The 27,698-nt window shown below is 40.2% G+C and overlaps 3 protein-coding genes and 1 long non-coding RNA gene across 11 annotated transcripts in view; 1 reads left to right on the top strand and 3 right to left on the bottom strand.

The window, feature by feature from the left end:
- acap3b (ArfGAP with coiled-coil, ankyrin repeat and PH domains 3b) overlaps nt 1–759 on the bottom strand; it is a 53,649-nt gene extending 52,890 nt beyond the window's left edge. The window contains exon 1 of one of the 7 annotated variants that reach the window (XM_065954560.1): nt 511–759. In XM_065954560.1, coding sequence (XP_065810632.1) covers nt 511–557 — 47 coding nt within the window. In that variant the 5' untranslated portion in view covers nt 558–759. The remainder of the gene's footprint in view (nt 1–510) is intronic. The other 6 variants (XM_065954558.1, XM_065954559.1, XM_065954557.1 and 3 more) reach the window with 6 other exon arrangements.
- Nucleotides 760–2,392: 1,633 nt separating this feature from the next.
- LOC114920316 (uncharacterized) lies at nt 2,393–9,374 on the bottom strand. The gene is made up of 3 exons (XR_003808645.2): nt 9,237–9,374; nt 3,951–4,109; nt 2,393–3,707 (listed from the first exon to the last, which is right to left on the bottom strand). It is a non-coding gene; the product is annotated as an uncharacterized lncRNA (long non-coding RNA).
- Nucleotides 9,375–9,486: 112 nt separating this feature from the next.
- pusl1 (pseudouridine synthase like 1) lies at nt 9,487–21,137 on the top strand. Of its 2 annotated transcripts, none has more exons than XM_020634301.3 (9): nt 9,487–9,625; nt 10,047–10,146; nt 10,230–10,287; nt 10,469–10,656; nt 14,506–14,655; nt 17,039–17,209; nt 19,256–19,310; nt 19,969–20,131; nt 20,552–21,137. In XM_020634301.3, the coding sequence occupies exons 2-9, from the start codon at nt 10,091–10,093 to the stop codon at nt 20,584–20,586; spliced, it is 876 nt and encodes a 291-aa protein (XP_020489957.2). In that variant the 5' UTR covers nt 9,487–9,625; nt 10,047–10,090; the 3' UTR covers nt 20,587–21,137. The 2 variants fall into 2 exon arrangements, with proteins under 2 accessions (XP_020489957.2, XP_020489958.2); XM_020634302.3 differs by lacking the exon at nt 9,487–9,625 and adding an exon at nt 9,786–9,935.
- LOC109984234 (ATP-dependent RNA helicase DDX19B) lies at nt 20,784–27,447 on the bottom strand. The gene is made up of 12 exons (XM_020634300.3): nt 27,245–27,447; nt 26,275–26,314; nt 26,087–26,176; nt 25,818–25,953; nt 25,459–25,551; nt 25,193–25,295; nt 24,897–25,011; nt 24,559–24,736; nt 24,219–24,456; nt 23,824–23,986; nt 23,043–23,234; nt 20,784–22,872 (listed from the first exon to the last, which is right to left on the bottom strand). Exons 1-12 carry the CDS (start codon nt 27,299–27,301, stop codon nt 22,811–22,813), a joined length of 1,467 nt encoding a protein of 488 aa, XP_020489956.3. The 5' UTR covers nt 27,302–27,447; the 3' UTR covers nt 20,784–22,810.
- Nucleotides 27,448–27,698: the final 251 nt, after the last annotated feature.

Below are 27,698 nucleotides of genomic sequence, written 5' to 3'. Positions count from 1 at the left end.
ACTTCTCAATAATGCACATTAGGGGTTGTATTCAAGCATGATATCAAGCCTGAAAATTACTCACATTTTTTTTTACACCCAAGCGAAATGGATCCTCACTGTGCGTGGCAATGAGTTTCCCTCCTCTCTTATGCACTAAGCTAACGTCATAACCCACTTTTTTTTTTTTTTTAAATCAGACAATCATATTTGAAGCACTGGCACAAGCACGTCTCCAACCTAATGTATCATAAAGCTAATAAATATTAAATAAAACATACCAAATATGACATTTAAGGTTCAAAGGAATAATGCTGATGATTTCATGCGAAATGAAAAAGACCTAATTAAAAAAAAAAGACCATTCAATTGTTGAACACAGAGGACAATAAGCATGACATCTTCCAAAATTCACCCTGTTGATGCCACCACAAATTCAGCACGAGCGCCCCATCCCTGTCCCAAAAAAAAAATCATGCGTAAAAGAAGGTGTGCCATTTTTTTGCGAACCACTGCGAGCAGCAGCCTTACCTGAATCGGGGTGAATCCTTTATACATTCTTCAAAGTCCACCGTCATTGTTGCGTTTTCTCGTATATTCTCACTTCAGTCTGCTAAGGTCATTGCCCGCGGCGAGATGTCGCTTGAACCGTGCGGATGGTGGCTGGTATCCCCTGACGCGCAGCAGTCTGTCGCCCCTCTCCCGGTGGCACCGTGACACAAAATGCAAGCAGAGTGCGCGGCAGGCGGATTACTACTACACTGCTGCCGAGACAGGCGAGAGGCGTAGCTGCACTGAGGAGACTGTAACAGCAGCGGAGAGCGCCAACTAGTTATTAACCTCTGTAACACGACTGACGAACAAACGCGCAAAGGGTTATAAATAGAAAATAATGTAAAAAAAAAAGGAAGCTAATAGGAAACGGAACTTAAACACAAGTTTGTACACATAAGCTGACAAGGAAATGCATCCTATAGCAGCTGTATAACGCAAATCATAGCTGTTTAAATCTGGTTCTCATTATTATAACCTCCAAAAATCTTACAGTAGGCTAATAGCCTACTGATGTTTATGGTTGTTTAATTGAAGAAGTGGCCTACTACACTCTACATTTTAAATGATTGTCTATTAAAATTTGATTGGCATGTTTTCATTATTAAATCAAAACACTTCGATTTAATAATCACATGGTTGATAGCTAAACTTGCTTATAATAAAAGAATAACAAGTCAAATGCAAATGCTGACATTGCTGTCAAATGTAAGCTGCCTTCATAGTAATTTTTCAATAGTTATGCTATAAAACCATGTTGTGTTTGAGCAAAAGTGTCTGAAAGAAAATGTGTTCTATGATAAATCAACAGGTTTCTTTTTACTTCAATAGAGTAAAATGTGTCCGTTAGGAAGAAAATTGTCATAATTAGTATTTGAGTAGATATTTTACACGATTAAATTTTTTTGTTTATTTTCATCTTTCTTGATCTTACAGCGGTCTGTAACTCCGGTTGACTGCCTTTATCTCCTTTGCTACGGTCTTATCTCTGCTACCTTTACGCTCTCTGGTCTCAATGATTTTGAACGGAGAACGCTTTGCGGCTGGTCAGAGGAGGACGACGAAGATTTAGGAGTTCTGACGGTCTGAGCTGCACCACTTTGGACTGCATGCATTAATCATCAGAGACCGTTTTACCAAGAAATGTTTTTGTGAAGGTGTTTCAAGAAAAAATCTATTCTGAAAAAAGGTGCATAAAGGAGGAAGGAAGATAAAAAGTAAGCTGCAATAACACCCTATAGACACAAGATGGTGCTGTTTAGTTCCACAGCGTGGGAGACAGAGGTGAGATCTGCTGCTTGGTCTGTTGTTTACAAAATGAAAACTCTGCACAAGCTTTCGTTTATGTGAGAAACTATTTTTTTAAATGTCATCAGCCAATTAAACTAGGACTGTAAAAATTAGTGTTTGGTGTCGCCGCCACTATCCTCCAGCGGCACACCTCCAACCCCTCTGCACTCGAGTTTGCACAAAGTAGTTATGAATTAGAACCCATCATAACCTTTAAGCGCAAGCGTTGGACTAAATTGTACTTGGCTCAAGCTCCGATTGCCTGCGGCCTGAATTGTTGTGTTAGCAGGCTGATGTTAGCGCTCTTTAGTTAGCTCATAGCTTCACATTGGACATAAATTGACACAGAAAGACTGAGATCTAATTACACTTATGTGACATTCAAATAAGCAGTGAGTATGTTCTTCTTCTTTTCTCTAGTCCTTGACTAAAACAGCTTCATACACATGGCCATCCCGTCCTTGTAAACATGATGTAAACACGACTCTGACAACAACACAGCCAGCAGGACTCTCACTTCTCACTCATTATAAACAGCCATGACTTAGAGAGACATTTATAGAGGACAAACTTAATTTCTGCTTCATTTATGTGTCAAATGTTGCACATTCTTCTTTTAAATCAAAGACAGTTGTTGTTCAGTTTGATGCATTTACCAAGCCCAGGTTGTACTTCTACAGAATCCCATCTGACAAATAAAAACCAGAGAGGAGTTAGGCCGTGTTCACACTTGACTTCTTCTTTCAGAAAAAAGTGCTGCCTTCAGGGCCTTTTGAGCACTTATGCGCATTCAATTTGCTGCTAAAACCCATCTCAGTGATGGATGGTCCGGGCGGAAGGTCACAGAAAGAGACGTTTTCACTTTTCCCGCCTGTTTCTTGTTCTCATGGTCTTATGAAGATTGCCATGTGGAAAATTCCACCGCTGACAAAGGAAGCTGATGTTTCCTTAGGTTAAAAAGCAGTGGAGAAAATGTTATGTGGGCGGATAAACTTATGATCATGATGAGAGTGATGGAAGATGTAACCTTAACAACGGGATCTAGTCTGCGGTGCAACCGCGCTGCAGCACAACGCATCGATTTAGCACAGAAAAGAACAAACGGGACGGGAAGTCAGACACCGATACAACATTAAAACATCCAGTTTATTTTCAGAATAACACCCTCCGTTTTGACGGTTCAGAAAAACCACCGTTTGTGTGTTTGTTTATGTGTTTATAAGGTTTGTATTGACTTTTATACCACGAACATCGTATTATCTCGTGCTGTCGCGAGTGAATCTGTTAAATAACCGCGGAAATTCCTTTGTCTCCGTACTCCAGTTGTCCGGCTGTGCTCTCCGTGCTGTAGACTGAGAACGCAGCCGGTGGATGTTGATGGATGAGGATGCACGGAGCCGTAACAGACCAGAGCGGACACGCAATGCACACATATCTGGTGGAAGTTTGCCGTTTTTGGGCACAGGTAACTAGGGACGTAGGTTACTACTCGTCCTGATTGGTCAGCTGTCAGAAAGGCGCTTGACATCACCCAGCGTTTTTTCTGAAAAGTTGAAATAATTTAACTGAAAATGCGTCGGGCGCAGTGCTTTTTGAAAAGGCGTCATCCTTTTTCATCAGACAAGTCAAGTGTGAACACGGCCTTAATGATGCTATTAGAAATGCAGATTTTAATGACCGTTCCTGGTGTGTGTCCCTATAAAAGGCCTTCTAAACCACAAACTGGACACATTTTACACTCCTCTGAGTGTTCATCTGACGCCGGACTCGTCTGCGATGGCGCGGCTGGACCTGTTGTACCCCTCTCCCCTGTAGAAGTCAACTCCAGCTCGGTGTCCTGGTTATTTTCCTCCTCCAGGGGGGAGCCAGAAGTTAATAGGATTTCACTGAAAGGCCAAAATATTATTCTGTTACACTTCTATGCCATTCTAAAATTTTTAATTTAAATGAGGTGCCAAGGACCGCTGACATTGGCGCTACTGCAGGCCCACTCTGATGTTTAAGCGCTTTACTCTGTTTTTAAGGCAGGGACAAACAATTCCTCCACCGTGATCAAAGTAAGGGGATTGAGAGTGTCCTAACTTCTTATCAAAGAATGGCTTTAAGTTTGTGTTTGTCTTGGTGTGTACCTGGTTGCTTTCCTACAGTACCATCCTAATGAACGCCACCACCAGGTTAACCCGCATGAACAGGGCCATGATGACGAAGCTGACGAAGTATACCGGGGAGACCCACGACATGTAGCTTTGACAGGCATCTTCATCGACAGGACATTTCATCAATGTGTCCTGAAAAAAAAAACACAATCAGCTTGTAGAGAATGGTCAAGTATTGTTTTATTTAACCTTTATTTTACCAGGCAGAATTGCTTGAGATCAAATGACCTCTTTTTCGAGCAAGGCCTGGCCAAAATGGCAGCAGCAAAAAAGAAATATAAGACAAACCCAAAAAGAAAGCACAGACATGAGAAAAAGAGACAAATACAGTCCAGAAGGTGAAGAAGAAGAGGGAGGAGGAGGAGGATGAGAAGGAGGATGACATCATGTTAAACAAAAACAAAACACAACACACACTAAAAGAACAATTATGTGATGATGATAAAATACTATGCAGTGAAACATTTACATACTCCAAAATTAGCCTTCAAAAAACTTGTGAGCCGAGTTTTAAAATCATTAATAGTGATGAGTTCCTGCAATTTGAGTGTTTTTTGAAGACTGTTCCATGCGGAAGAAGCAGAGTACATGAAGGCCCTCTTCCCAAACTCAGTACGAGTTCTGGGGACTGACGTAGATAGAAAGTCCAGAGAGAGCAAACTGTATGATGGATTTGATTTAAAAGTGAGGTAGGTGCAGAGGTATGAAGGGAGTAGTCCAGTAATTGCTTTATAAATGAAGGTGTACCAGTGAAGAAGCCTACGAGCTGACAGGGACAGCCAGCAAACTTTAGAGTACAGGGTGCAATGATGGGTGAGTGATTTACAGCCTGTAATGAATCTTAACACACAATGATAAGTAGCATCCAGCATGTGCAGTGAGGTAGAGCAGGCATTCATGTACAGTACATCACCATAATCTAATATGCACACTGCAGGCGGTGATGTTTTGGTTAGCAAGGCTTGATAAGTAACCGCTCAAAAGTGATTAACCTGCTGAATTTGTTAACAGTTAATTACTAATTAAATGTTTTCCAAGAGAGTACGATTACAGTAATTATTCTCATTAAATATTTTAAATGATTAAATCTTTGAAATGCATTCACAATGTATTTTCCTTTCACCCAGTCCTCCCCTCACTCAATAAATGATTAAATGGCTCTCAGATCCTTGTGTTTAAATGTGCACACCAGCTAGAGGCTCTATGGTCTAGAATCTCTATACTACCTTTCAAGTTCAGAATAAATAGTCTTTTTTCATTGATTATTTTATTATAAAATACATTGTGGTGTAGATAAGATAAGATATATTTATTGTCATTGTACAATTGTATTGTGGTGTACAGAACCAACATGACAAAAATTGTGTCACTGTCCAAATACTTGTGGAGCTGACTGTATAATCAACTAGATTACACTGCGTGCACAATTATTAGGCAAATTGTATTTCTCAGGATTAATGTTATTTTTGAACAAAAACAATACTTTCAGTCAATTCAAAATTACAACATGCTGATGATCTAAAATTTGTTCCTGCAGCTCCTAGGTTGCACTAGCCTATGTTAAAATGTTGCTTATAACGCTTATAAACAGAAATGCTTAGCTATAAATTACTCCTGTTATAATGTCAGACACCTGTGAGCTTTAAGACGCCGTCCAGCAGAAGTCAAACTGCCCCGTGAATTATACATATTCCTTAAAAAAAGTGAATTCAATGATACAATTAAATCTTTATTTAGAATATATGCACAGAAATTGCGCATAAAACAGGCTGATGGAAACATATAAAATGTACCAGTCAGGAAGGGGGGGGATTGGGACGCAAGTGCCCAGGGGTGTCTCAAAGTTATCCCAGAAGGATAACCACAAAATCAGGCTTCCTGACCTAAATAATGCACCAAAAAGGATTAACTAAACCATTGCTACCAAGCAGCTGACTCAAAACCAAAATTGTCCAGGAGACCCAGAAAACACGAAACAAAAAGCAAAGGCTGCCAGGGAGATCTTTGATAACACAAAAGACTGGAGTAGACACTAAACTATCCAGCACCCCAAGTTATACACACGGGGCCGTATCTGAATTGCCAAGTACATACTGAATCTTTCAGTAGGCAGTAGGCAGTATGCAGTACGTATTCCACGTAATTGTATTTTACCACCCACAATGTTGTGCAAAATTTAACGTAAATCATCACGTCTGCCTCCAAATCAAAAGAAAGGAGCGTGGATTAATTGACTCAATTTTTAATCTAGAGTTAAAGTCCCATCTGAAATAGCTACTTTAAATTAACAACAGAAAATAAAACAAATGTCTGCATTATTATAAAACCTTTCCCCCTCTATTTAAATAATGATTTCACTATTTAAATGTATCTTTATTGGTTTATTTTATATTACTGTCTTTCATTTGATCTTTCCTCTATGTACTGTATGTGATTTGGTTCTTTAATCTGTCTTTTACTTGATTTACATAGTGATATTGTTTTTTGTTTAGCTGACTGTATATGCGCATTACTCTTCTTGAATAAAGCTAAACAAAAAAGAAACTGGTGAATGCGGCCGGTTGGGGTAACGTAAATGACATCACTTCCTTACTGAATGAATCAGACGAAGTAGAAACAAATATCTGCCTACTGTGTGTGCATACTGAATAGTAGGCACTAAACAGTATACAGCACGGATAGTAGGTACTGCCTACTGCCTACTGAAAGATTTAGTATGTACTTGGCTAAATCTTTCAGTAGGCAGTAGACAGTAGGCAGTACGTACTATCTGTGCTGCATATAGTATCCTGTTTTGGTCTCATTCACCACCAGATAAAAGTTATTTTTGGGGAACAGTAGCTTTGTCTTTGCAGCTCTGCCATGCACACTGTTGTTAAGTGTTTTCCTAATGGTGGACTCATGGACATAACATTAGCCAGTAGTTGCTTTGAAGTTACCCTGAGTTCCTTGGTAACCTTGGATTGATGGATTTCACCCTCTTTGGAGATGGTTGTGTCCCTTTTCCAGCCTGATTAGTACTTTCAACTCGTTTTCTGGTCTTATCAACCATTTCTGTTGTTACTGAAAGCCATAAATATATACACTACAATCCTCATGAATTCCTTTAGTTTTACATTTGTGATTAATCATTTAAGATTTCAAATAATTTTTTTGCTATGTTCATTTTTTCTATGTAATTTATCTCAAAAAGGGCTATTGTCCTCCACGCACATCTGAGACTGCTCCCGATTCTGCTGCAGATAAGGGATGGCTTAAAGCTGATGCTTCTCCCTGTGCTGTGACCTTGCCGTGGTGGAGAGGCTTACGTGCTTCTATGATCCTGAGAGCTATACTGGAGGGAGCCTATGGCTCCTGGCAGGTTCAACCATACCAGACTGGTCTTGGGTAAGGAGTGAGACAAAAGGCAGCACCTGGTCCTCCAGGTTGGTGGTTGGGCTTGGCGCTAACAACGCAACCCTGTAAAAAAACCTACTGTTCAGGCCCATTGTAGACCCTGGCCACCCAAACTCTTTGGGTGGCAGTATGACCACTTCTGATGAAAGCCGAAAGGAAGTCAGGAGTGCGAAAGAGGGCCTACTAGGGCCTAAAACCAAGATACGCATTGGAGCATGGAACATCCGAACCATGTTTGAGACCACCAAGACAGCACAAGTCCTCAGTGAGATGAAAAGGTACCACCTAGACATCCTGGGGATAAGTGAGAGTCACTGGACCGGCTCCAGTTGTCAAGTCCTGCATGATGGGTCTGTCATCCTCCATTTTGGCCACGAGAACAACCACACACATGGTGTAGCCATCTTAATCTCCAAGGAGAAGGCCAAAACCTTGATGGAGTGGGAACCAGTAAGTGAAAGGCTGATCCGAGTACGCCTCAACTCAAAGTACTGCAAACTCACCATCTTACAGTGCTATGCACCAACCAACGAGGCTGAGGAGGAGGTCAAAGAAGACTGGTATGAACAACTGCAAATGGCGGTTTCAAAGGTACCCCAACACGACGTACTTCTCCTAACTGGTGACATGAATGCCAAAGTGGGAACAGACCATTCCAACAACAAGAGGGCAATAGGCAGGCATGGATGTGGCGAAAGAAACAACAATGGTGAACGCCTTGTTGATTTCAGATTCTGTACACAGCTTGTGTTGCTAACTTAGCTTAAAGATTGTTTGTTTAGTTTGTTTTTTGCCAAAGATACATGGTTTAGTAACCCACAGAGTTAAAGAAAACATGTTTAAATTCAATAATTAAGATAAAAAGCGTGATTTCTTCATTTTTAAAATGGAGTACGTTTAGATATTTGGCTTGAAATATATCGTGGTTTTGTACTAACCTCTATGATCTGAACAAGCCATCAGTAGATGAATTTCCAGCGGGAAAGACAGTTCAGTTTTCGACGTAGCTGGGCTACGTAAGTCATCAGGGCAGTACGCTAAATGGGCGGGGCGTGTTACCAGGGCTCCTGCCCCGGACCCTACTGCGCAGACTCTGGCTCCAAATGACGTTTAAATCGCAAGATGGAAGCGCCCCTAAGCGGCGTATTTTGGCTTCAAGAAAGTTGAGTGGGAACAGCTAGGCCCTTTTTCAAACCAACCCCTAAACCCTACACCCTCCCCCTCCGTGACGGAGTGCACTCTGTTAGAAGTCACACTCTCAGCTGAATGAAGTCCCCTTCATCAAGGTGTAGGGTAGAAATACAGCGGCAAGCTTTGGGACAAACTTCCCTCTCTCAGGTGGAAACAGGAACTGTGTGTTACCATGGTTACTTAGTGGTATCTTGCGGGAACAGCTTTTTTTTGTAGCTAATGCATTCTGTAAAAATATTTATGTAGCCTAGATTCTTCTTCTTCTTTAGTTATATTAGTGTAAACTTATAACAAAACTATTAGATTGAGCCTACATTGTTTATTGTAATTTATAATTTAAGTTCATTTATTGTAACTTTTAGAACAGGGTGTCCTAAATTAATGCAAAGACAAGGAGACTATTGTTGAACATCAGAGCAGCAAAAAGTGTATTTTTTGTTGTTGAATTGAGATTTCACAAAGACATCAAAAGTAGAAAAATAAGAAATAAATATTAACAGCAAAAAGTTGTCTTCAACATGATTTAATATTCTTTTGTTTTTACAGTCCCTGTAAATATAAAACACTTTACAATAAATACATATATTTGATCCTCAGTACATATTTCAAGTTGTTAACGTCTGTATGATGATATTAAATGTCTATCTTAGTTGGAGTAGTGTTTGAACTCACAGGTTGCTTCATCCATGACGACCGGACACAATAGGCGTTGCACGTGATCTGAAAGTCGGCATCGGTGCACACTCGCTGGTGGAGGGTTTTATAACCCACTACCACTCCCCGCTAATTGGTTTGGGACGGACTTAATATGGCGGACCCTCCGCGGGGACCATAGACTGTAAATATTAGCGGGGACGCAGAAACGGAGGGGTAGTGGGTAGGGGTAGGGTGTAGTGGCCAGTTTGAAAAAGGGTCCTAAAGTGGACAAAACTTAAGGTTAACAAAGTGTGACGTAATCAAAAAGGGACGGACAGGACTAAACTGCGACAACCTCAGACAATTCCTTGCAAAAAAACTTCACACAGGAGCAATTTCGCCTGACTTAAAACAGTAACTATGACGTGAGTAGTTAATTTCATGCCAACCATATTAAGAATAGACAAAAAGATAGTTAAGGCAGCGTCTAGCGGCGGGATGTGACCACAGGATGTGACGTCTTAATGTCGCCTGGCTTCTAAAACAAATGAACCGCGGCGTGTCTTTTACTTACAGTGCTAAAATGTTGGTTCTTTACGGAGTTAAATATAAGACAATAAAAATTCAAGTGATGGGCAAACCAACTAATTCATTTAGTAGCTTCATTCGGGGCTATATTATGTCCTACTTCCGGACTACAACTAACACAGCGTGCTCGACAATGCAGTCCGTGTTGTATGTCATTAAGTTTGTCGACTCAAGTTCAGTCTTTAAAAAAATCTTATGTGTCAATGTTATATCAGTATGAGCGCATTTATTTAAAAGTGTAACTTTTTATTCTTACAGAAAAGAAACATGACAGAGAAGTGTCAAATACAATCTGAGGGACCATGCACAACTTGGCACGTTATCTCGTCTTTTTTCAGTACATTGGAACAAAGTACAGGTGGGTTTAGCTGCATGATAACGTGGTACGTTTGATTGAAGGTGTTATTGTTTTTGTTGAGTGTTATTTCATTATTTCTGCAGTGGTGTAGTAAAAGCACCGCCACATCAGTTAAGGAAAGGAGTCCAGAACTACTTAGAAGTAAGTGGTAGTTAAATTATTGTATTGTCCCCCAATACACTTCCTATCAGCTCTAAGTTTACAGATTTATTTAATATCACTTTGTCTAATTGTGTAACTAACCTGTCTGCCTGTATTAAATGATATTTTACTGTAAATGTCCAACTGGTTTTGAACTCTGTGGTGTTCTCTTTGTGTGCAGGATGCAATAAGGAGGCTGAAGCCACTCAACCCAGTGTCTCTGACAATCTCCAGCCGAACTGACACAGGTGTCCACGCTCTTTCTAACTCTGCTCATTTCGACCTCCAACGCAAGAACGACAACCCGCCGTTTCCTGAAGACAGTCTTGTTGATGCCATTAATTTTCACCTGGGGACAGCACAGATTAGGTGAGTCAGGTGTGGGAAATCTCAAAAGTGCATCTGAACACTTCCTGTGTGTCAGTAGGACACCTCTAGTTCCTTGGTTCTTGTATCCATTTCGTATATAATCTGTATATCACTCATTATTTTTGAAAGCAGCTGCAGTCAGTTTGCAATCAAAGTATGACTTCACGCCTAGAACATCAACATATGTACAGTTTATTTGTAGATTTGAAGCTACAGAACATGGCTAATAACATTTCCCAAATTAAATCCAGAGGGCATCTTAACTTGTCAGTCTGCAGTGTTTTCTAAATTATAACTGTGAATTAATCATTTGCATCAACCTTTGTTTGTTCAACACCCAGGAGTGCGGTGACCATGTCGATGTCAAATGTTATTTTGAGTACTGCGATTATTAAACTCATGGATTTTACATCTGCATCACATGCATTTATCAAACTGAACATCCTTTTGAAAAGGTTTAATTTGAGGCTTTCCATTGTGAGACAGGACAGAGGATAGCGTTAGAAATCGGGGAGAGAGAGAGAGAGTAGGGAATGACATGCGGCAAAGGAGCCACAGACTTGAACCTGGCCCAGTTCTCTTTCAGGACTGTAGTGTCTGTACGTGGGGCACGCAAATGAACTGCTAGGCCACCACTACCCCAAACTTAAACACTCTTGACAAATTAAGATTCTGAACACAAAACAGCAATAAGGAAACATTAAATAAGTGAATATGAATATACAAAATAATAATATGTAATTAGGGGAGCAATATGTAACTCTGACACCTAGCGTTTAAAATGGGTACTGCGGTCCAAATTCAAAACATTGAAAAGAGCTGTGTCCTCCATCCCCTCCTCCCCTAGAGCCGATGTGCAAGCAGGTTGCCATGTCGCGGACACGGAAGCTTCAGTGTTTAACCAGCTCTGCAGGGGTCTTGAAACCTTTCTGAGCAAAAGCATCTCCAATATTTATCCTAGTTTTACCATGTGTCTGGTCGTGGAGCTTTATAAGAAAAATGCCGAGGCTTTTTAGGTCGGGTAGAATCAGATATATTTGAATCAGTTCACTTGCCTGCTTGCCTGGTTTGCTTTTCTGTGCATGTTACTGAAGGGCCTCCAAAACGGTGACCATGCTGGACTGGAATCTAAACTTAGTAGGCGGACATACTGGCTGAGGCATCATTTGACAGAGAAGCCAGCTCTTCAACATGGAGTGGTCTGATGAAATAGTAGGTCATTTTATGTTTTAATTTAGTAGATGTCTTACCCATTGATCCTTTAAAATAGATAAATAAAAAATAATTAACTATCTTTTGTAGGTAGTGGTGATGTACTCTTTTTGGCCAAATTATAACAACAAACACTTTGAAACATTTACAACACTTGGAAAACCCTGAAGACAAACGAGCACAACACGGCAGGTGGCACAGTCATCATTTCATCTCAATGATCTTGTTTTCATGATCATAGGAAACCAAAATCATTCTTGAAATTGAAGCTTGATTAATTGTGCCCGGTCCTTCTCTGTTGTCAGTGAAAATAATGATTTAACCATATCTTCTTTAATCTAGGTTCTTCCCTCAAGAGCTGTGATTTAGTTTAATATCTACCTGTTGAGCAGTTACATGCAAAGAACAGGAACTGTGTGTACATATTTCAAATCAAACAGAAAAGGACAATACGGAGAGATACAAATGGAAGCCCAGTCTTTGATAGAGGTTGAGGCAAGGACAAAGTTAGAGCAGTGAACGGATACAGAGTCTGAATAAAGACAGAGGTGTGAGAGTGAGAAACAGAAGAAAGGGAGGAGGAAAGAGAAGCTCCCAGCATCCTGTTAATCCCTAAACCTGCAGAGGGAAGGTTAAAAAGGATTATCCCTGCTCCGTTTTCAGGTCTATAGTATCTGTTACTACACACACTTTCACATACATACACAGACTGATACACTCATCTAGCTAAATGGAAATTAACGCCTTGATTAGTATGTGAAACCAAACAGGAAATAGCCAGTATAATCACACTTTTTGTTCTCAGCAGTGTTATAAGTAATAAAGCCTTTCTTATAATCTCATTGTAATCACCTTAATGTTCTCACATTCTCCCTACTGTCAGTTTGTAGAGACATTTTGATACCCAGTACAGTGAATAGTACACATGACTATCTTATCACATTGTGCATGGAGGCTGGAGGTGACCAAAAAGAGTTTTTGTTGCAGCAACAATCAGGATGTGAATCCTGGCTTTTGCTTTAGTCTTCTGCTTCCTGAGATAGAATGGTAAAGCAATGGCCCTTAAGGGGAAAGTGCTGAGTAGTACAATGGTGCCATTCTAAACAATGTCTCAGTTATGATGCTGAACTTCGTACTCTGCTTATGAAAATGTAATTTAATGTCCAGTTTAATTGTGTGTGTGTGTGTGTGTGTGTGTGTGTGTGTGTGTGTGTGTGTGTGTGTGTGTGTGTGTGTGTGTGTGTGTGTGTGTGTGTGTGTGTGTGTGTGTGTGTGTGTGTGTGTGTGTGTGTGTGTGTGTGTGTGTGTGTGTGTGTGTGTGTGTGTGTGTGTGTGTGTGTGTGTGTGTGTGTGTGTGTGTGTGTGTGTGTGTGTGTGTGTGTGTGTGTGTGTGTGTGTGTGTGTGTGTGTGTGTGTGTGTGTGTGTGTGTGTGTGTGTGTGTGTGTGTTGGGGCCAGGCAAAGGCTGTCACTTCACAATGTAGCAAGCACTGAAGGCAGACGCAAGGGTTTTCTCTGCCACGTGTCACACCCAATCTCCTCCCCTGGAACTGTAACCTAGTTTTTTGGACTGTGCACTGACTCAAGCTGCCTGCAACACACACACAATTAAACTGGACACATGCACAGCTCTTTTAAATATAAAGACGCATATTTAAATGCAGTGTGTACAGTTGTTAAAGTAAGGATGATTATGTAACTAACAGATAAAAGACAGCAGTCCAGTGTCATGTTGGTCAGTTATACATTTCTAGAAAATGCTGCAACAGCAACTTAACTGTATCTTCTCTGTGTCTACTCTACACGTTTAAAATGATCTTTATACTTTTTCATTTTGCATATTTTATCTACATTTAAGGTTTTTTTATTTGCTGTAATTTGGGACATAAATTAACTACTCTACAACTTCTGCATTTCAATACTTGCATGCACTATATATTTATGAATGTGCTGTTAAATAATTTAGCAGGTGTGACCCTATTGAAATCAACAAATGCTATATTAAGTTATTTAAGTTTAAAAAATGTTATTTACTAAATTGCCAGACAACCTTGACTTTCACTGGATCGCATACTCAATTATCATAAGCCCTTTAAAAGTCTCTGTGAGTCTTTCTTTTTTATTACCCACAGTTTGCTTGAGACTTTGTTCAATTGATGTGAAGAACTAATAAATAGATCCACACACATTCATTTAATCACACAAGGAAGTGGTGTGTTATGTGGTTATAGTTTATAACGTGTTATTTTCACAGGGAGGGGCCCAGCGTTCACCTAGAGTCACATCACAGAGCTCTAGATTCAGTGTTTGGCCTTTTAGGGGTTCTTGCCAGCCTTCTTAGGACAGAGGGTGTTCCCCGTTTTGTGTAAATGCACAACGATGACATGTTGGACAATGACCTGTGCTCCGTTCTTCTGGTTAGTTAGTGAGTGTGTGAACATTATCTGTATCCCAGTATGTTAAAATACAAAAGAATTCAGTTTCGGTCTTAACGTCCCCCAGAATTCACACGTTTGAAGTATTTGTGACGTTGAAGAAACTACTGCACGTCCTTTTTGTTAAACTTGCAGTGAGGCTTTAAATTCCAGCCTTTAAGCCCTGAATGGAAGTCAATATTCACTCTCTCTCTCTCTGCCAGAGTCACCCGTGCCCACCGTGTGCCTGATGATTTTCATGCCCGCTACTGTGCCCAGTCTCGGTCCTACATCTACCGAATAGCCCTGGGAGTCCCCCACCACTCCCAGCTTCCCCTCATAGAGCATGACCTCTGCTGGAACATCCGCAGCACGTGAGTTATCCCATTTCAAACACCCGTTATTCACTCATCTGTCTTCATCCTTGATGTGTGTTGATGTGTGCACCATGATTTCCTGGAGAAAAATCCAGATCATACAGGAGCTCGGTCTAACAAGTAGGTCCACACACACACACACACACACACACACACACACACACACACACACACACACACACACACACACACGCACCATCAGCTAGCTCCCGCCAAGCCTTGCAGAAACAATGGCACGTTAAACACATGAATAATCCACACGTGCCGGAACCGCATATGAGGGCCAGTGAAACAAAGTGTTGTGATGTGAGCTGACATTGTAACAACAAACAAAAGAAGGGAGGGGGAGAGAGAGGAGATGAGGGAACTGATGAAATGGGCGAGTGCTACATCACTTCGATGATGTTCTTTTAGCTGTGATCGGAAGGAGGGAGTGTGAAGAAGCACATTTCAGAGGGTGTGTGTGTGAGAGCATTCATCTACGCTTCACTTTTTTTTTGGAAGAAAGTAGGGCAAGATAAGCTGCAGGCTGATACACAAGCAGAACAACACCCACGCACATTACCCTGACTATGTTTATTTTTTTCCCTCCATCTCCTCTCTCCCTCTCTGCTTTCCTTCTCTCCTCTTTCCTCGTCTTTCTATTTCTCCTTCCCTCTCTTTTCTCTCTATTGCTTGGGTGTCTCGTCCCTCCACCTCTGAGCATCTCTGCCTCCACAGCCTCTCTCTCTCTCTCTCTCTCTCTCTCTCTCTCTCTCTCAGCTCTCTCTGTGATCTACCTCTCCCTCGTCATCACACACACACCCCTTCCCAAATCTCTCCCACTGCAAAAAATGTGAACCTCCACTACTGTTAATTTTAATCTCAAATTCAGTCTGAGTCATGCATTCAAGTACACTTTCAAAAATGTTTTACAGTCCATTGATTGTATCACAGCAAAGATTTTGAAACTAATGAAAAATCCTGGAATTCATGTTCACCTCGGGTTTTCAAACTTCACTGAGGCTGCAAAAATCATCACTGTCTTTCCCAATGAATTTGTCAACTAATTGCCTAATAACATTTTTGCTCTAGAAGAGTCCTGAATTTCTCTACTGGGGATCAATGAAGGATTATCTGATCTTGTCATAAGATGATGTGTTGATACAAGCCAAAAACACCACCTGGAAACAGTTTAGTCTTACACAACCTTAATGTATTTTGTGTGATGTTTATATTCATGGTTGCAGCTCTAGAACATTGACAACTTTTGACAAATGAATAACTGACCCATATCTTCCGTTTGTCCTGGTGAATTAATTAACAGTTGAAAAGAACATACTCTTAAGAGACTGATACTTTCTTGATACTTTGACTTTTTGTGACCAATCAAAATGTTTGCAGAGAGATTGTCAATTGAACAATGAATAGATAAAATCATACTCATTATAAAAAAACACTTTAATCACAGATGTAACTGAATTCACATATTGTGTGAACCTCTGTGAGGATGTATTACAGTGCTGCCTTAAAGAGGACATATCCCCCCTCCTCCACCTTTTCAAACAGTCCCCTGTGGTTTAAATGAAACATCTGTGCTGTACTTTAATCAAAATATAACATGAATCAAGCACCAGAGGAGGTTTGTGACCCTGTATAAACCAGCTCTCTCAGAACGCCCTGTTTTGGTGTGTGTGTCTCTTTAAATGCAATGAGCCCCCCCGTTCTGTTCTGTATAATACAGTATCAATGCTTCAGTTTATAGTTAATGTTTGTTAATTTTGAGGTTTAATATTAGGTTGTATTTACGATAGACAGACTTCAATCATTTATCTACAGAAACAAGTTAACCCAAGAATAAATTGGCTTTTTAAGTTTCCTGCACAGTCCACCACACGTTCATTCAGAACTCTCACGTTCAACATTTTGATTAATGAGTCACTCAGCACACTCCTCAGGTCCCTGCTCGCTGGATCTCTGCCTCTCTCTCGCTCTCTTGTCAGATCATATTTGAGCAGTGACAGAAGAATGAGACTGTAGAGAATCCGAGCACCCGGACCACTTACTCTCTCTCCCTCACATGAACCTGTCGGCGACATGCTCTGCTCCCTCACGTGGCTCCGTGCATCAGATAATTTCACATTATATAAGGCAGCCAATAAATTATTCTTCTTTCAAAGCGGGAACACGGAGGCCTGAAAACTTGTTGTACTTACTATGTGTGCTAAATCCCAGCTGTTTGATCTTGCTGTTCAGGAAGGTCGCTTTCTGTGCATGTTGCAATATCAAAACAACTGCTCAGAAGTGGATCAAGCAGTCTGTTTAAACTCAGAGTCCAAAGAAAATATATTTTTTTAATGATCCTTACAATAAAATGTGTCCGGTTGTTGTCTCTTGTCAGGGAGTTGGATGTTGGAGCAATGCGCGAGGCCGCTGCCCTGCTGGTTGGGGTTCATGACTTCAGCAGCTTCAGGGCAGTGAACTCTGACCTGCCTTTTAAAAACCCTGTGAAGACACTGGATGTGGCCAGCATTCAGCCAGGAAGCTCCTTCACACAAGCACACTTCCACAGGTAGGTTATAAATGCTCATGTAAACTGATCACATGACCAGCGGCCTTAACATTTGTAAGGTTGAAAAAAAAATGTTCTATGTTCTCCTGATGAGGCTGTTTTAGATTTGGGAAAACATCTTAATAAATTGTGCTAAGTTGTCATAAGATTTTATACAGATATTGTTGTCACAGTCAGTATTAGGGTGGTTTGATTTCTTTACTAAAAGGTATTTCTGTAAACGCTAAAACCCTAAACTTCAAGACATCCTATGATTCTCTTTGTGATTAGCGCTGATTAGCTTATGGGACAATGCTAACATCACAACATTTGTTAACACCAATAAGTGAGTAATGTCATTTTTAACATTTAATATGTACGCAGACCTGGCTGAGAAAACAAACGATTACTGTTGCAAAAATCAGTAAAGTATTTCTGATTTCAGATGAGTTAAAATGCTCACTGAGCACATTCACATGTCCTTAAAAATACAGGAACACAAAGTTGTCAGCGTGGCTGTACGTTCATAGTCATCCTGATCTATAAAAACACTTGATACAATAAATCAATCATCAAAAAAGCTCTTTTTTTTTTTTTTTTACTAACAAGATGATTATTCTTTGAACCATTTTAGCTTTTTTTTATTACAGCCTGTCAGAATGAAATGAAAATGAGATCCCTAAAATAGTTCTGTGTCTAGACAGGAGAAGCTGAGATACAAACATGTCACACTGGAGCTGGCTTTGGTTCTAATCTTGCATGCTTTTTATTTATTTTGCGTACACGCGTGACTTGGCAGTATGAGACACAGCCTTCAGTCCATCCACTTAAAGATACCGTCCCTCACCAGAGTCCATGAGCTAACAGTCCGGCTGTCTACATCTGCCTCCCACACGCCTTACTTGTCAAATATAATCACACAGCAAGCGCTGAGTCAAATTTGCATTTGACCCAATTCTTCCCATGTGCCTGTTTCCTCTTTTCACTCTTTCTTCCCCAAAAATATACGGTCAGATTTAAAGGGGGGGGGGAGCTGCTGTGTCTTAATTGTTCCAACAAAAAGCATCAGAGAGAATCAAACTGAATGTCAACTTGCAAAAGAAACAGATTCATATTCTTATGGCATTACCCATAATCCTTTTGGGCCCAAGCTGCAGTGGCCTATTCAGCAAATGACATTTAAACACATCTGTGCAAGAAGAGAGTCCCAGCCTCTTATCTGATGCCTGGCACACATGAATGTCACATCAGCCCCCATTTCTCTGCCCACAGTGGAGGGAAGTCTCGACAAGTAAGAGATAAAGGAGCAACGTGTCTCAGAATAGAATACATGTTAGACGTGGGCCTTTTTTTAGTCGGTTTATAAATACATTTGGTGCTGTCAAACAATTACATTTTTGAATCGCGATTAATCGCTTGGAGGACTATATCCTCCTTGATGGGTTGCGCAAACAAACCAATAGGCTACCGGTGCCCTGTCTAGGAGTTTAGTCAAGTGAAAAGAGCCAATGAAAGATGAAGCAGTGTTGTTCTTTTCTGTAACTATGACTACAGGGAGACACTGCGGAGGCTTAACAATGCTGCACCTAAAGGGATAAAACAGCTTCTTTTTTTAATTAATGCATTAATTTAAGGCCTTAGTTAATGACAATCAAAGAGTTAATGCTGATCGCCCTGGAATAACTCACTTTTAGAACATGTCTAAACGTCTCAGGTTTACACTCTCTGTATTGACGTAGTTGTCCTTATGGGGCAGAGTGACGCTGTATTACATCTGACTGCATTTCTAGATACAGTTTTGCTGCTCAAGTGACACTTTATACCCCGTGGCAATGTTTAACCTTTCTTTAGTAAGGCACATTGAAGTCTCCAGGACTGAAGTTATTATTGTAACATTTCATGAGAAGTGTCTGCAATGTGCCTGAAGGCCTTTGTGCCACGAGACCAAATGTGCAGAAAACAAAGGCTGTGACATTTCGGATGTGTATTGTCCCTCCAGTGCATGTTCAGACATTTGTGAAAGCAAAATTTAACAGGTTTTTTTTGTTCTTGTCTTTTTTTTTCCAGAGAGATTCCATTATTGGAGCTGACGTTTACAAGCAGATCTTTTCTCTATAAGCAGGTTATTTCCTCCTCTTCACTTTAAGTATTACTTTTAACATGTGGAAATGTGAATGCATTTGCTCTGTGTTGGTGTTTAGCACCATCTGCTGGATAAAAACTGAAAGAATGACAATGATTATCAGGCATTAAGGGAACGTTGGTAACACTTACTTCTACCCTATACGGGCCATACTAAGCAAAGCACATGAAGGTCATAGTTCATCATCATAGTACAACAACTGACTGTCAATAAGCAGTAAAATTGAAGGGTATCGCGCTCTGATCTAGTGTCAGAACTACTGAGGAAGGAAATGGACATGGTTTGCATGAACACACGTTTAAGTGTCTATTCCATTTTTTTTGACTGTTTTTATGTGTTCTGTATTATTTGGATTGCTGCAGGGGACATCTAGAAAAGAGACATTTTGAGGGCAAACTGTTAGATAATGGCCTATTAGCTATAGACTTTGGTCATGTAGCATAAGGTACTAATAATAAGCGCTTAATAATGGCCAATAAGCAGCCAGTATGCTACTAATAAGCAGCTAGTTAGTGGTGAATATTGTGACCTTAATTTAAAGTGTAAAATAGTTTGTGATTAAGACAAAGGTTGTTTTAGAACACCAGTGGTTGAGAGTCTCTCAGGTAGATAATGTTGCTCTGGCCCTGTTCTCCAGGTGCGGAGGATGACCGGGGCCCTGGTGGCTGTGGGTCAGGGGCGGCTCTCACTGCACAATCTGAAGGAGATATTGGAGGCTCGGGACTCTCTAGCTTACCCACAAGGCCTTGTTGCTCCAGCCCGTGGCCTCTTTCTCACAAGGGTGGACTACAGGGCAACAGGTGAGGAGGATCAATTCAAACATTTGTCTCTCTGGTGAATTTGTCATGCAGACATTTAAAGAAACTGTTAGGATTTATATTGTCAACACTCTTCTTGATTTGGTGAAAGCAGCAAGTTTGTGGGAATAGTAGTTGATCATGTATTTTTATATGAAGTGAAGTGGCTACTGGAATGTGCGGAAGGTCACCAAGGAGTTGAAAGATAAATCTGAAGGATGATTACTGGGAAGAAAAAAAGTGACTTAAACTCAGTTATCACACCTACAGATATAGCTTAACGGGAAACTTAAGAGATGTAGCAAGTGTATAAATTGTGGCCCATCTTATTTTATTGGACTAATCTTTTAAGTACACATGTAAAGCAAACAATGCTGATGTTTAATTCAAACAGTCACGTATGTCTTTTCTTTGCCTTCTCAGATATTCAGTTTTCACAACAAACATCAGAGGAATAAATTGTCTCCGGTGGAGGATTCATTTGACTTCATGCAACTGTGTTTATAAACTGTTCATCCCAACTTCTTTGTGAAAGAATGTCAGAAAGGTTTGGATATTTGTGTGTATTACTCAGCAGCATAGTTTTCAATGTCTTGTCAGTTTGTAGTGAGTCTTTTCACACACTTGTTCTAATAATCCTCAGACTTCAAACAGATGAATATCTACATGTTCTTTTAATTCAAGATATGAAGATTACATAACTGTGTCCATGACCACAGCTCAGCCACAGAATAGCACACACCCTGAACCTATCACAGTCTACACATGATCTTGCTCCTATGTATACAAGTATGAAAACAGGTTGTGGTAGGTTCTCCTGACATTTATCAAACAAGTTATACAACATGTGGAGAGGAGTGTTGAGCTCTACAACCAAAAAACTGCTTTGTGTGTCCATGGCTCTCGTACAGCGGTATTACATAATGGATCAACCAAGTGCGTACACACACTCTCACTGATAATGTATACATCCAAGTGTCCAAATAAAACTGCATACACTGCGTCTTTACCCAAAAGTCTTCACAGACCATTCTTGTGTATTTTCAGACACACACACTTGCTTCTTATTCGGTTGCATGTGCTCGTTGAGTGAGTTTCAACAAATTGTCCATAAACAGTCCATGACAACAGGCTGACCACCAGCAGTCTTCTCAGTGCCGGTCGCCAGAAGAGGTTTGTACAAGGTTCAGACCAATGAATCACCCGCCTTTAATGTTTTCATTAGTTCGTACACCTTTTCTCATTTATGCTCACCACATTCTAAGTGCTGCATCTGTCAAAATTGAACCTCATGAGGAATGTTTTTGCACTTCTTAGAAGTGACAAAAATGTCAATAACTCAGTCGCACTATTTTTTTTATTATTTTTTTTAAACTAAACTTTTTAATATGTACACAAGTACATGTTTTCTATCCATGTGGCCGTGTTGGAGCAACACAGTGAATCTGATTGGCATAGGTCCTTTAAGTCAATTCAACATTTGGTTTCAACAAGATAATTCACACAAGACGTCCATAATTCAATATACTCAAAATTTCAAGTGTTCGCCAGAATATTAAGCCCAATGTCTTAGAATATCAGTAACAAAATCATATGAATATATATATATAATGCACTTGAGGAAGGCATTGTTTTTGTTTGTTTTTAAACTCACAATCCTTAATAACAGCACAGTCTGAGTGAAGAATGTAGCTGAGCTTAAGTTGAACTGGAGACCCTGATTGAGAAGATTGTGTGGGACAGTGAAGCACAAAGGGGGAAATTATCACATAAGACCTTAACGGCCACATTTTGAGTAAAAAAATAAGACTATTGAATAATGCTCAACAGTGGCACATAGCCTGTCCTGATAATGGCGGATGTTTTATGATATAAATTAAATGTGAGATGTGTGGGTGGCTGATGATTTCTTATGAAACAATTATCTCAATGACTTGAAGTTAGTAGTGTATCACTCTAGGAGGCTTTTTTTGGCATTTGACTACACACCCTGATGCTAAAGCTGAGGTTAATTCAGGAGTAATTGTATGTTATGTGAATACAGGTTGATAGGATTTGATAATAGCTATCACAGGTTGATAAGTTTGCATAGACCCTTAAACCCAACCATCACCATCTCAGTTACAAACATTATGATTAAACTACAGCTCAGAGCAGCATACCCAAATTCACCCTTTGTACTTTTGGTCGATACAGAGTAAAATAAATATTATCAATATGATAGTTACATTCAATTATTCTTTTCTTTTTTTCCCTTTAAAAATTCTAAACTCTGTGGCACATAAAATAGTTTTTCGTTCATACTTTTTTTTTTGTGAATCTCTTAATAGCTATGACCAACACCAAAAAGTGTTTCAATAAATCCATTTGTGTTCAGTGAAACCAGAGTCCACTATGGCTGCTTAGTACAGCATCACGATACAAAGCGATAAACTCAGACACTTTATTCAAAGAGGTACAAAGAGTGAATGGGGTATGCTCCCGAGACTTACAAAAACACTCGTCCGAGAGGAAACATATCCACATGTAAACATATATTGTGTTTGTGGTTTTGCTCTTTTCTCCAACAGCTAAAAAAAATAAAAGCATAAAACACTGTAGGAGCGTACAGTCCTGGGGGGGGGGACAAAGAGGGGAGGGGCAGTCGAGTTTGCGTCCTTCATGCAATAAACAACGCTTTCTTTAGCTGGCGATTTTCTCGATTTCATCCAGATCATCTGTGTCTAATCTTTCGATTTTCTTACCTGCAAAGGGAGAAACATTAGAAAGTGGTTAGGTTTAACTAAAGCCCCGACAAATAGCTGTTTACTAGAAGTCAGAATCTCCCTAAATAGAGCACGTCTTCTGTTTTTAACTGTCACGTTTAAATGCCACTCAAACTTATCAGTTTCCATAAAGCGTGTTTGTGACTTACTGAAATGCTCCTGGATCCTGTTGAGGATGTTCATGCTCATCTTGCCGTCCACCATGTTGATGGCCAGTCCCCTTTTGCCAAATCGTCCTGTGCGGCCGATCCTGTGCAGGTATGTCTCGTTGTCCGGGTTACCATCCTTGTCCACAGGCAAGTCAAAGTTGATCACCACAGAAACTTGCTCAACGTCGATACCTGCCAGACAGATAAATGGTAGTACACGGGCAGTACTGTATTATTTGTATGCTGGCATAGCACAGGCAGGGGCGTGTCCACATTTTCTTTCACTGGGGTGGCCCAACTCGAGCACCGACTAATCCAGGGGTGGCCGGAAGGGTGATTTGCGCACAAACACGCAAAAATAAATATCATTGGCAATATTTTGGTCCCGACACATTGTCAATAAGATATTGTGCATTACTTTCCCATGTACCTGTTTAATGAAAAAGATTTTAAAAATAAAATGTGCTCCATTGATAAGTAAAGATAACTACTAGTAGACTTCTGCAAAAAAATACCTATTAGTTGGTTTAACAGAAGTTCTGCCTCTGACAAGGTAAATAGCCAATCACAGTTTAGGTTTTTCTGGACACGCCCCTTAGTAGGGGCAAGTGTATATTTATTAATTCATCAGCATTTAGATTAAAACAGCAAAGGGGTGTTTGCATGTGTATTCAATGAACCAGGTAGAAATAGTTTCATAGTAAAAAGACTGCAATCCTTTCTCTTCTGGACCCTTTATGAATGTGAATATCTGCCTACTGTCATAGCGCTCAGTCCTCACCTCGAGCACAAACATTCGTGGTGACCAAAACCTTCTCCTTGCCATCTCTGAAGCGGTCAATGACAGCAGCCCTCTGCTCCACCTGCATCTCACCGCTGAGCAGCGCAACCTGGTGGCCCTCTCTGGACAGTTCCCCAGCAAGCCAGCCTGCTGTCTTCCTCGTCTGGATCAGACAGAGAACTGTCACATTTTCACCAGCTCATGCATTCATAAAAAATTCCTTTGCTTAAAGTGTTTGTAAATAAAAAGGGGAATAATTACTTTGTTCGGATGAAACAGAGAGGTCACAGTAGACACAATAAACAGAATTTTCTATTCCCATACGTAATGAGTCCACCATTGTTCATCATCTTTAATGAAGGTCAGGCATGTAAACATGAAATAAAAGGACTTACATGGCAGAAGATCATGGCCTGGGCGATAGTGATGGCTCCATAGACGTTACAGAGGGCTTGGAACTTTTCCTCCCTGCTGTTGCACAACACGTAGTACTGTTTGATGGTATCAAGGGTCTCCTCCTCTCTCTTTAACTTTATGATGTTTGGAGAAGGCACGATGCGCTGGGCAAAGTTCCACACTGTCTCTTCAAACGTGGCTGAGAATAGCAACATCTGGCAGGTTTGAGGCAGCATCCTGTGAGGCAGGGACAGGTGAGAGAGTAAAACGTCAAAAGCTGTCAAAATGTGGGCAGAAAGATTCAATCTAGGACTGCTATGTGTAAACGTTCATTCTGACCTTTGGATGCGGATGCTCTGGTCTTGGTGACCCTGTGTTGCGATCATGACATCTGCCTCGTCTAACACAAACACCTTGATCTTCTTGGGGTCGATGAACTTGAATTTACTGCACCAGTCCAGCATGGTGCCAGGGGTCCCAATAACGATCTGTTCCTGTAGCTTCATGCCCCTGGGCACTGGAAAATTCACAAGAAACATGCACTCATCAACACGCTGAGCCGTCTTTAAAACATCCTTCACGGACAGAGCGTCCACAGGTCAAACATTAACAAAAACTATTTCAAAATGTTTCCATTACAGTACAAACGTAGCACCGAATAAGCAGAGAATCCTTACATTTATTTCCTCTGATTGCGTAGACTAGTTTGACCTCAGGATAGTGCTTCCCCATCTGCTCGATAACCTTGCCAGTCTGAAGTGCCAGTTCATAGGTGGGTGACACACAGAGGCACTGATGGAAAGAAATCGGATTTGGGTAAAAAACATTAAGGGGTCTAGTCGTGATTATCATAATACTTTAGTCATTTTTGATACAGGCAGGAGGATAACCTCAAAGATATTTCAAAAAGAAAGTCATACATGCCATTTTTTTTTTTAAACTCAAGATTTAAATGAGCTCTCCAGAAACATACCTGGGGATATTTGTTGTCAGGATCTACATGACTGAGCATAGCCAGAACAAAGGCAGCAGTTTTCCCTGTTCCTGACTGTGACTGAGCAATCAGATTCTGTGGACTAGAAAATAGCACGGAACTAGTTAGTAGTTAAAAGTGGTAAAATGCTTTTGTTGGTATACATAAGTATGTTCCAATAATTAATAGAGGTGTGACTGAAGTAGGGACATTTTGCCACGGTTAAGTATTCCACAAGATTTATGTTTAGTGTGAAGTCTACTCACGGTCCAGCCAGCATCATAGGTAAGGCAGTCTCCTGGATTTTAGATGGCCGGTTGAAACCCATGCCATAAACACCCTGAAGCAGCTGTGGCTTCCTACACAAATGAACAAAACTAATAAAATCTCTTGTTTTGGCATAAGTGTTTAATGAGCACAATATCCACTTGTTTTGGCATCTACATTTAAGTGAAGACTTTATGGTTAAAATAAACATTTTGTGGACAAAAAATCCTTTCCATCTGCATGCATGTTATCAACAAAACAAAGCCTGATTGATGGCTGTTAAGTAAAATATGTCAATTTACCCACCATGAATTAGTTCAACAAAAGAAATGAATGGCCTGATATACACTTCACTTACAGTCGCAACTCCTCAAAGGACTTGACTGAGTAGAGCGGAGAGTTGGGATCCTTCTGAAGAACTTCCACCTGATTGGTGTTATTGACAAGATTATTCCGGATTAGCTTGTTCAATAATGATTGTGCCGCTTTGTCATCTGGAAAAAAAAAAAAAAAAAAAAAAAAGCGTTTACAACCCAGAGATATGCAGACATCTCACTGAAAGACGTGTAAGAATTTGAGACAGCAGTATATTAATATTTCAGGGAACGTATATAAATAACTGCCAACCTTTATCATCGTCCTCTGTAGTCTTGTTTTCTCCCTCGGGTTCTGATTTTGCAGCTGCACTACCCGAGTCTGTTGCGTTTGAAAGCGTGCCTGTGACATTTAATTTATGAATTACAATATTTAAACTCAAAACACTTTGTTGAAGCATTGTTTGGATTCTATTAGAGATGTTAATTTAGGAGACTTACCATTTTCCTCTGGTTTTTCTTTTATCTGAAGGTTACCAATCTGTAAGAGGCACACAAAAATATTAAATTAGCTTGTGTGCTAAAACAATGTGCTCCATTGTGTAACGGACGGTGGTCTCTGGTTGTCTATTTAGTGATATATCATCTAAGAATCAAACAGGGGCCAAGTCCCGACTACTACATTCATTTTTGGAGTTCTGTAAAAACAAATGTATGTAAATGTAAAAATAATTTACAAATTATCCCTGCACTCATGTTCACTTCATTTGTCTGTCTACTCGCCGTTATATTGTATAGTTTCTGCTGATAACGTGACTACACTCATGCACTTTGACCTATAGTATCACTGATTGCACAGCTCTGGACAGCTCCCTATGTCAATACTGTCCATTTACAACTCCGTTTTAGCACATGTACATTTAATCTTTCATATTTAAGACTAGTAATGCTTAGTTAAATCCTGGTTGTATATATTCCCATTCTTAGTTTTGATATTTTTAGTGCTTATTTACTTTGTATTTAATATTATATGGTGTTTGAATTTGCTAATATTGTGTTTTTTGCCAATATTGTGAGTTGGACAACCTGCTGCTGTAACGCCACAATATCCCAGTTTGGGATCAATAAAATAATTATGTTCTATTCTATATTTAATTCTATTCTAAAAGCCTCTTCCACAGGTTTCATGTTAGCCAGCTAGCTGCTAAAGCTAAAGATTCATTGAGCACGCAGCGTCTGAACTGAAGCTAGTTAAGTTAGCTTTCACGACTTAGCTGAAGCCACCCGGCGTTTCGTTTTCAAGTCAGTATGAAGAGAATGACAGAGTGCCAAACTGGACAAGTGAGCAGTTTCAATATTTACAGATGCAGCGCAGATGCTACTTTCCTTTCACATTGTACAAAACAGGCCAAAGCAAACCAATAAACATGCTAATGATACGCTATCTTGTGTTGCGTAAGTTGAGGCTTACCGATTCCGCCGCAGCTTCTTGCTCGTCCACTGCCTGGGCCCAAGAGTCCGTAGCCATTGTGGGGGCAGTTTCTACTTTTTTTTGTTTAAAAAGATTAAAAACTCAATTTAGAAACTGAAGCGCAAGCCTGAGAGTACGGACCGAGCAACGTTTATGTGAAAGTAGCTAGTTTCCGGTTTCCACAATGGCGTGCCGAAAGTTGCACAGCAGTTTACATGTCCGGGCAGAAAGCAAAGCCTAACGCTGAACAGTTCCTAGCTAATTGAATGTGCTCAGGTGAAAAATGAAAGCATTAAATTAACACATGTAAACAAATGAATCCATTTTGAGTTAAAAAAACAAAACAAAACAAAAAAAACAAAACAAACAAAAAAACAAACAAACTTGTTATTAATTAAAATTAGAATTCGGGAGATATGATGCCGAATTAAAAAAAACAACAGTACTATGTCGA

This window comes from Labrus bergylta, chromosome 5 (genome assembly GCF_963930695.1).
Source record: "Labrus bergylta chromosome 5, fLabBer1.1, whole genome shotgun sequence".
NCBI lineage: Eukaryota > Metazoa > Chordata > Actinopteri > Labriformes > Labridae > Labrus > Labrus bergylta.
Note: the sequence above shows the minus strand (reverse complement) of the source record. Positions and strands in the feature narration are given on the sequence as shown.

Bases quoted from the DNA above. Each gene is read 5' to 3' on its own strand.
- pusl1 (XM_020634301.3), top strand. From the start codon at position 10,091: ATGCACAACTTGGCACGTTATCTCGTCTTTTTTCAGTACATTGGAACA. The intron at 10,147-10,229 runs GTGGGTTTAGCT...TTATTTCTGCAG, and splicing joins TACATTGGAACAAAGTACAG to TGGTGTAGTAAAAGCACCGC. The intron at 19,311-19,968 runs GTTATTTCCTCC...CCTGTTCTCCAG, and splicing joins GATCTTTTCTCTATAAGCAG to GTGCGGAGGATGACCGGGGC.
- LOC109984234 (XM_020634300.3), bottom strand. From the start codon at position 27,301: ATGGCTACGGACTCTTGGGCCCAGGCAGTGGACGAGCAAGAAGCTGCG. The intron at 26,177-26,274 runs GTAAGTCTCCTA...TAAATGTCACAG, and splicing joins AGAAAAACCAGAGGAAAATG to GCACGCTTTCAAACGCAACA. The intron at 23,987-24,218 runs GTAAGTCCTTTT...TGTCTGATCCAG, and splicing joins AGGCCATGATCTTCTGCCAT to ACGAGGAAGACAGCAGGCTG.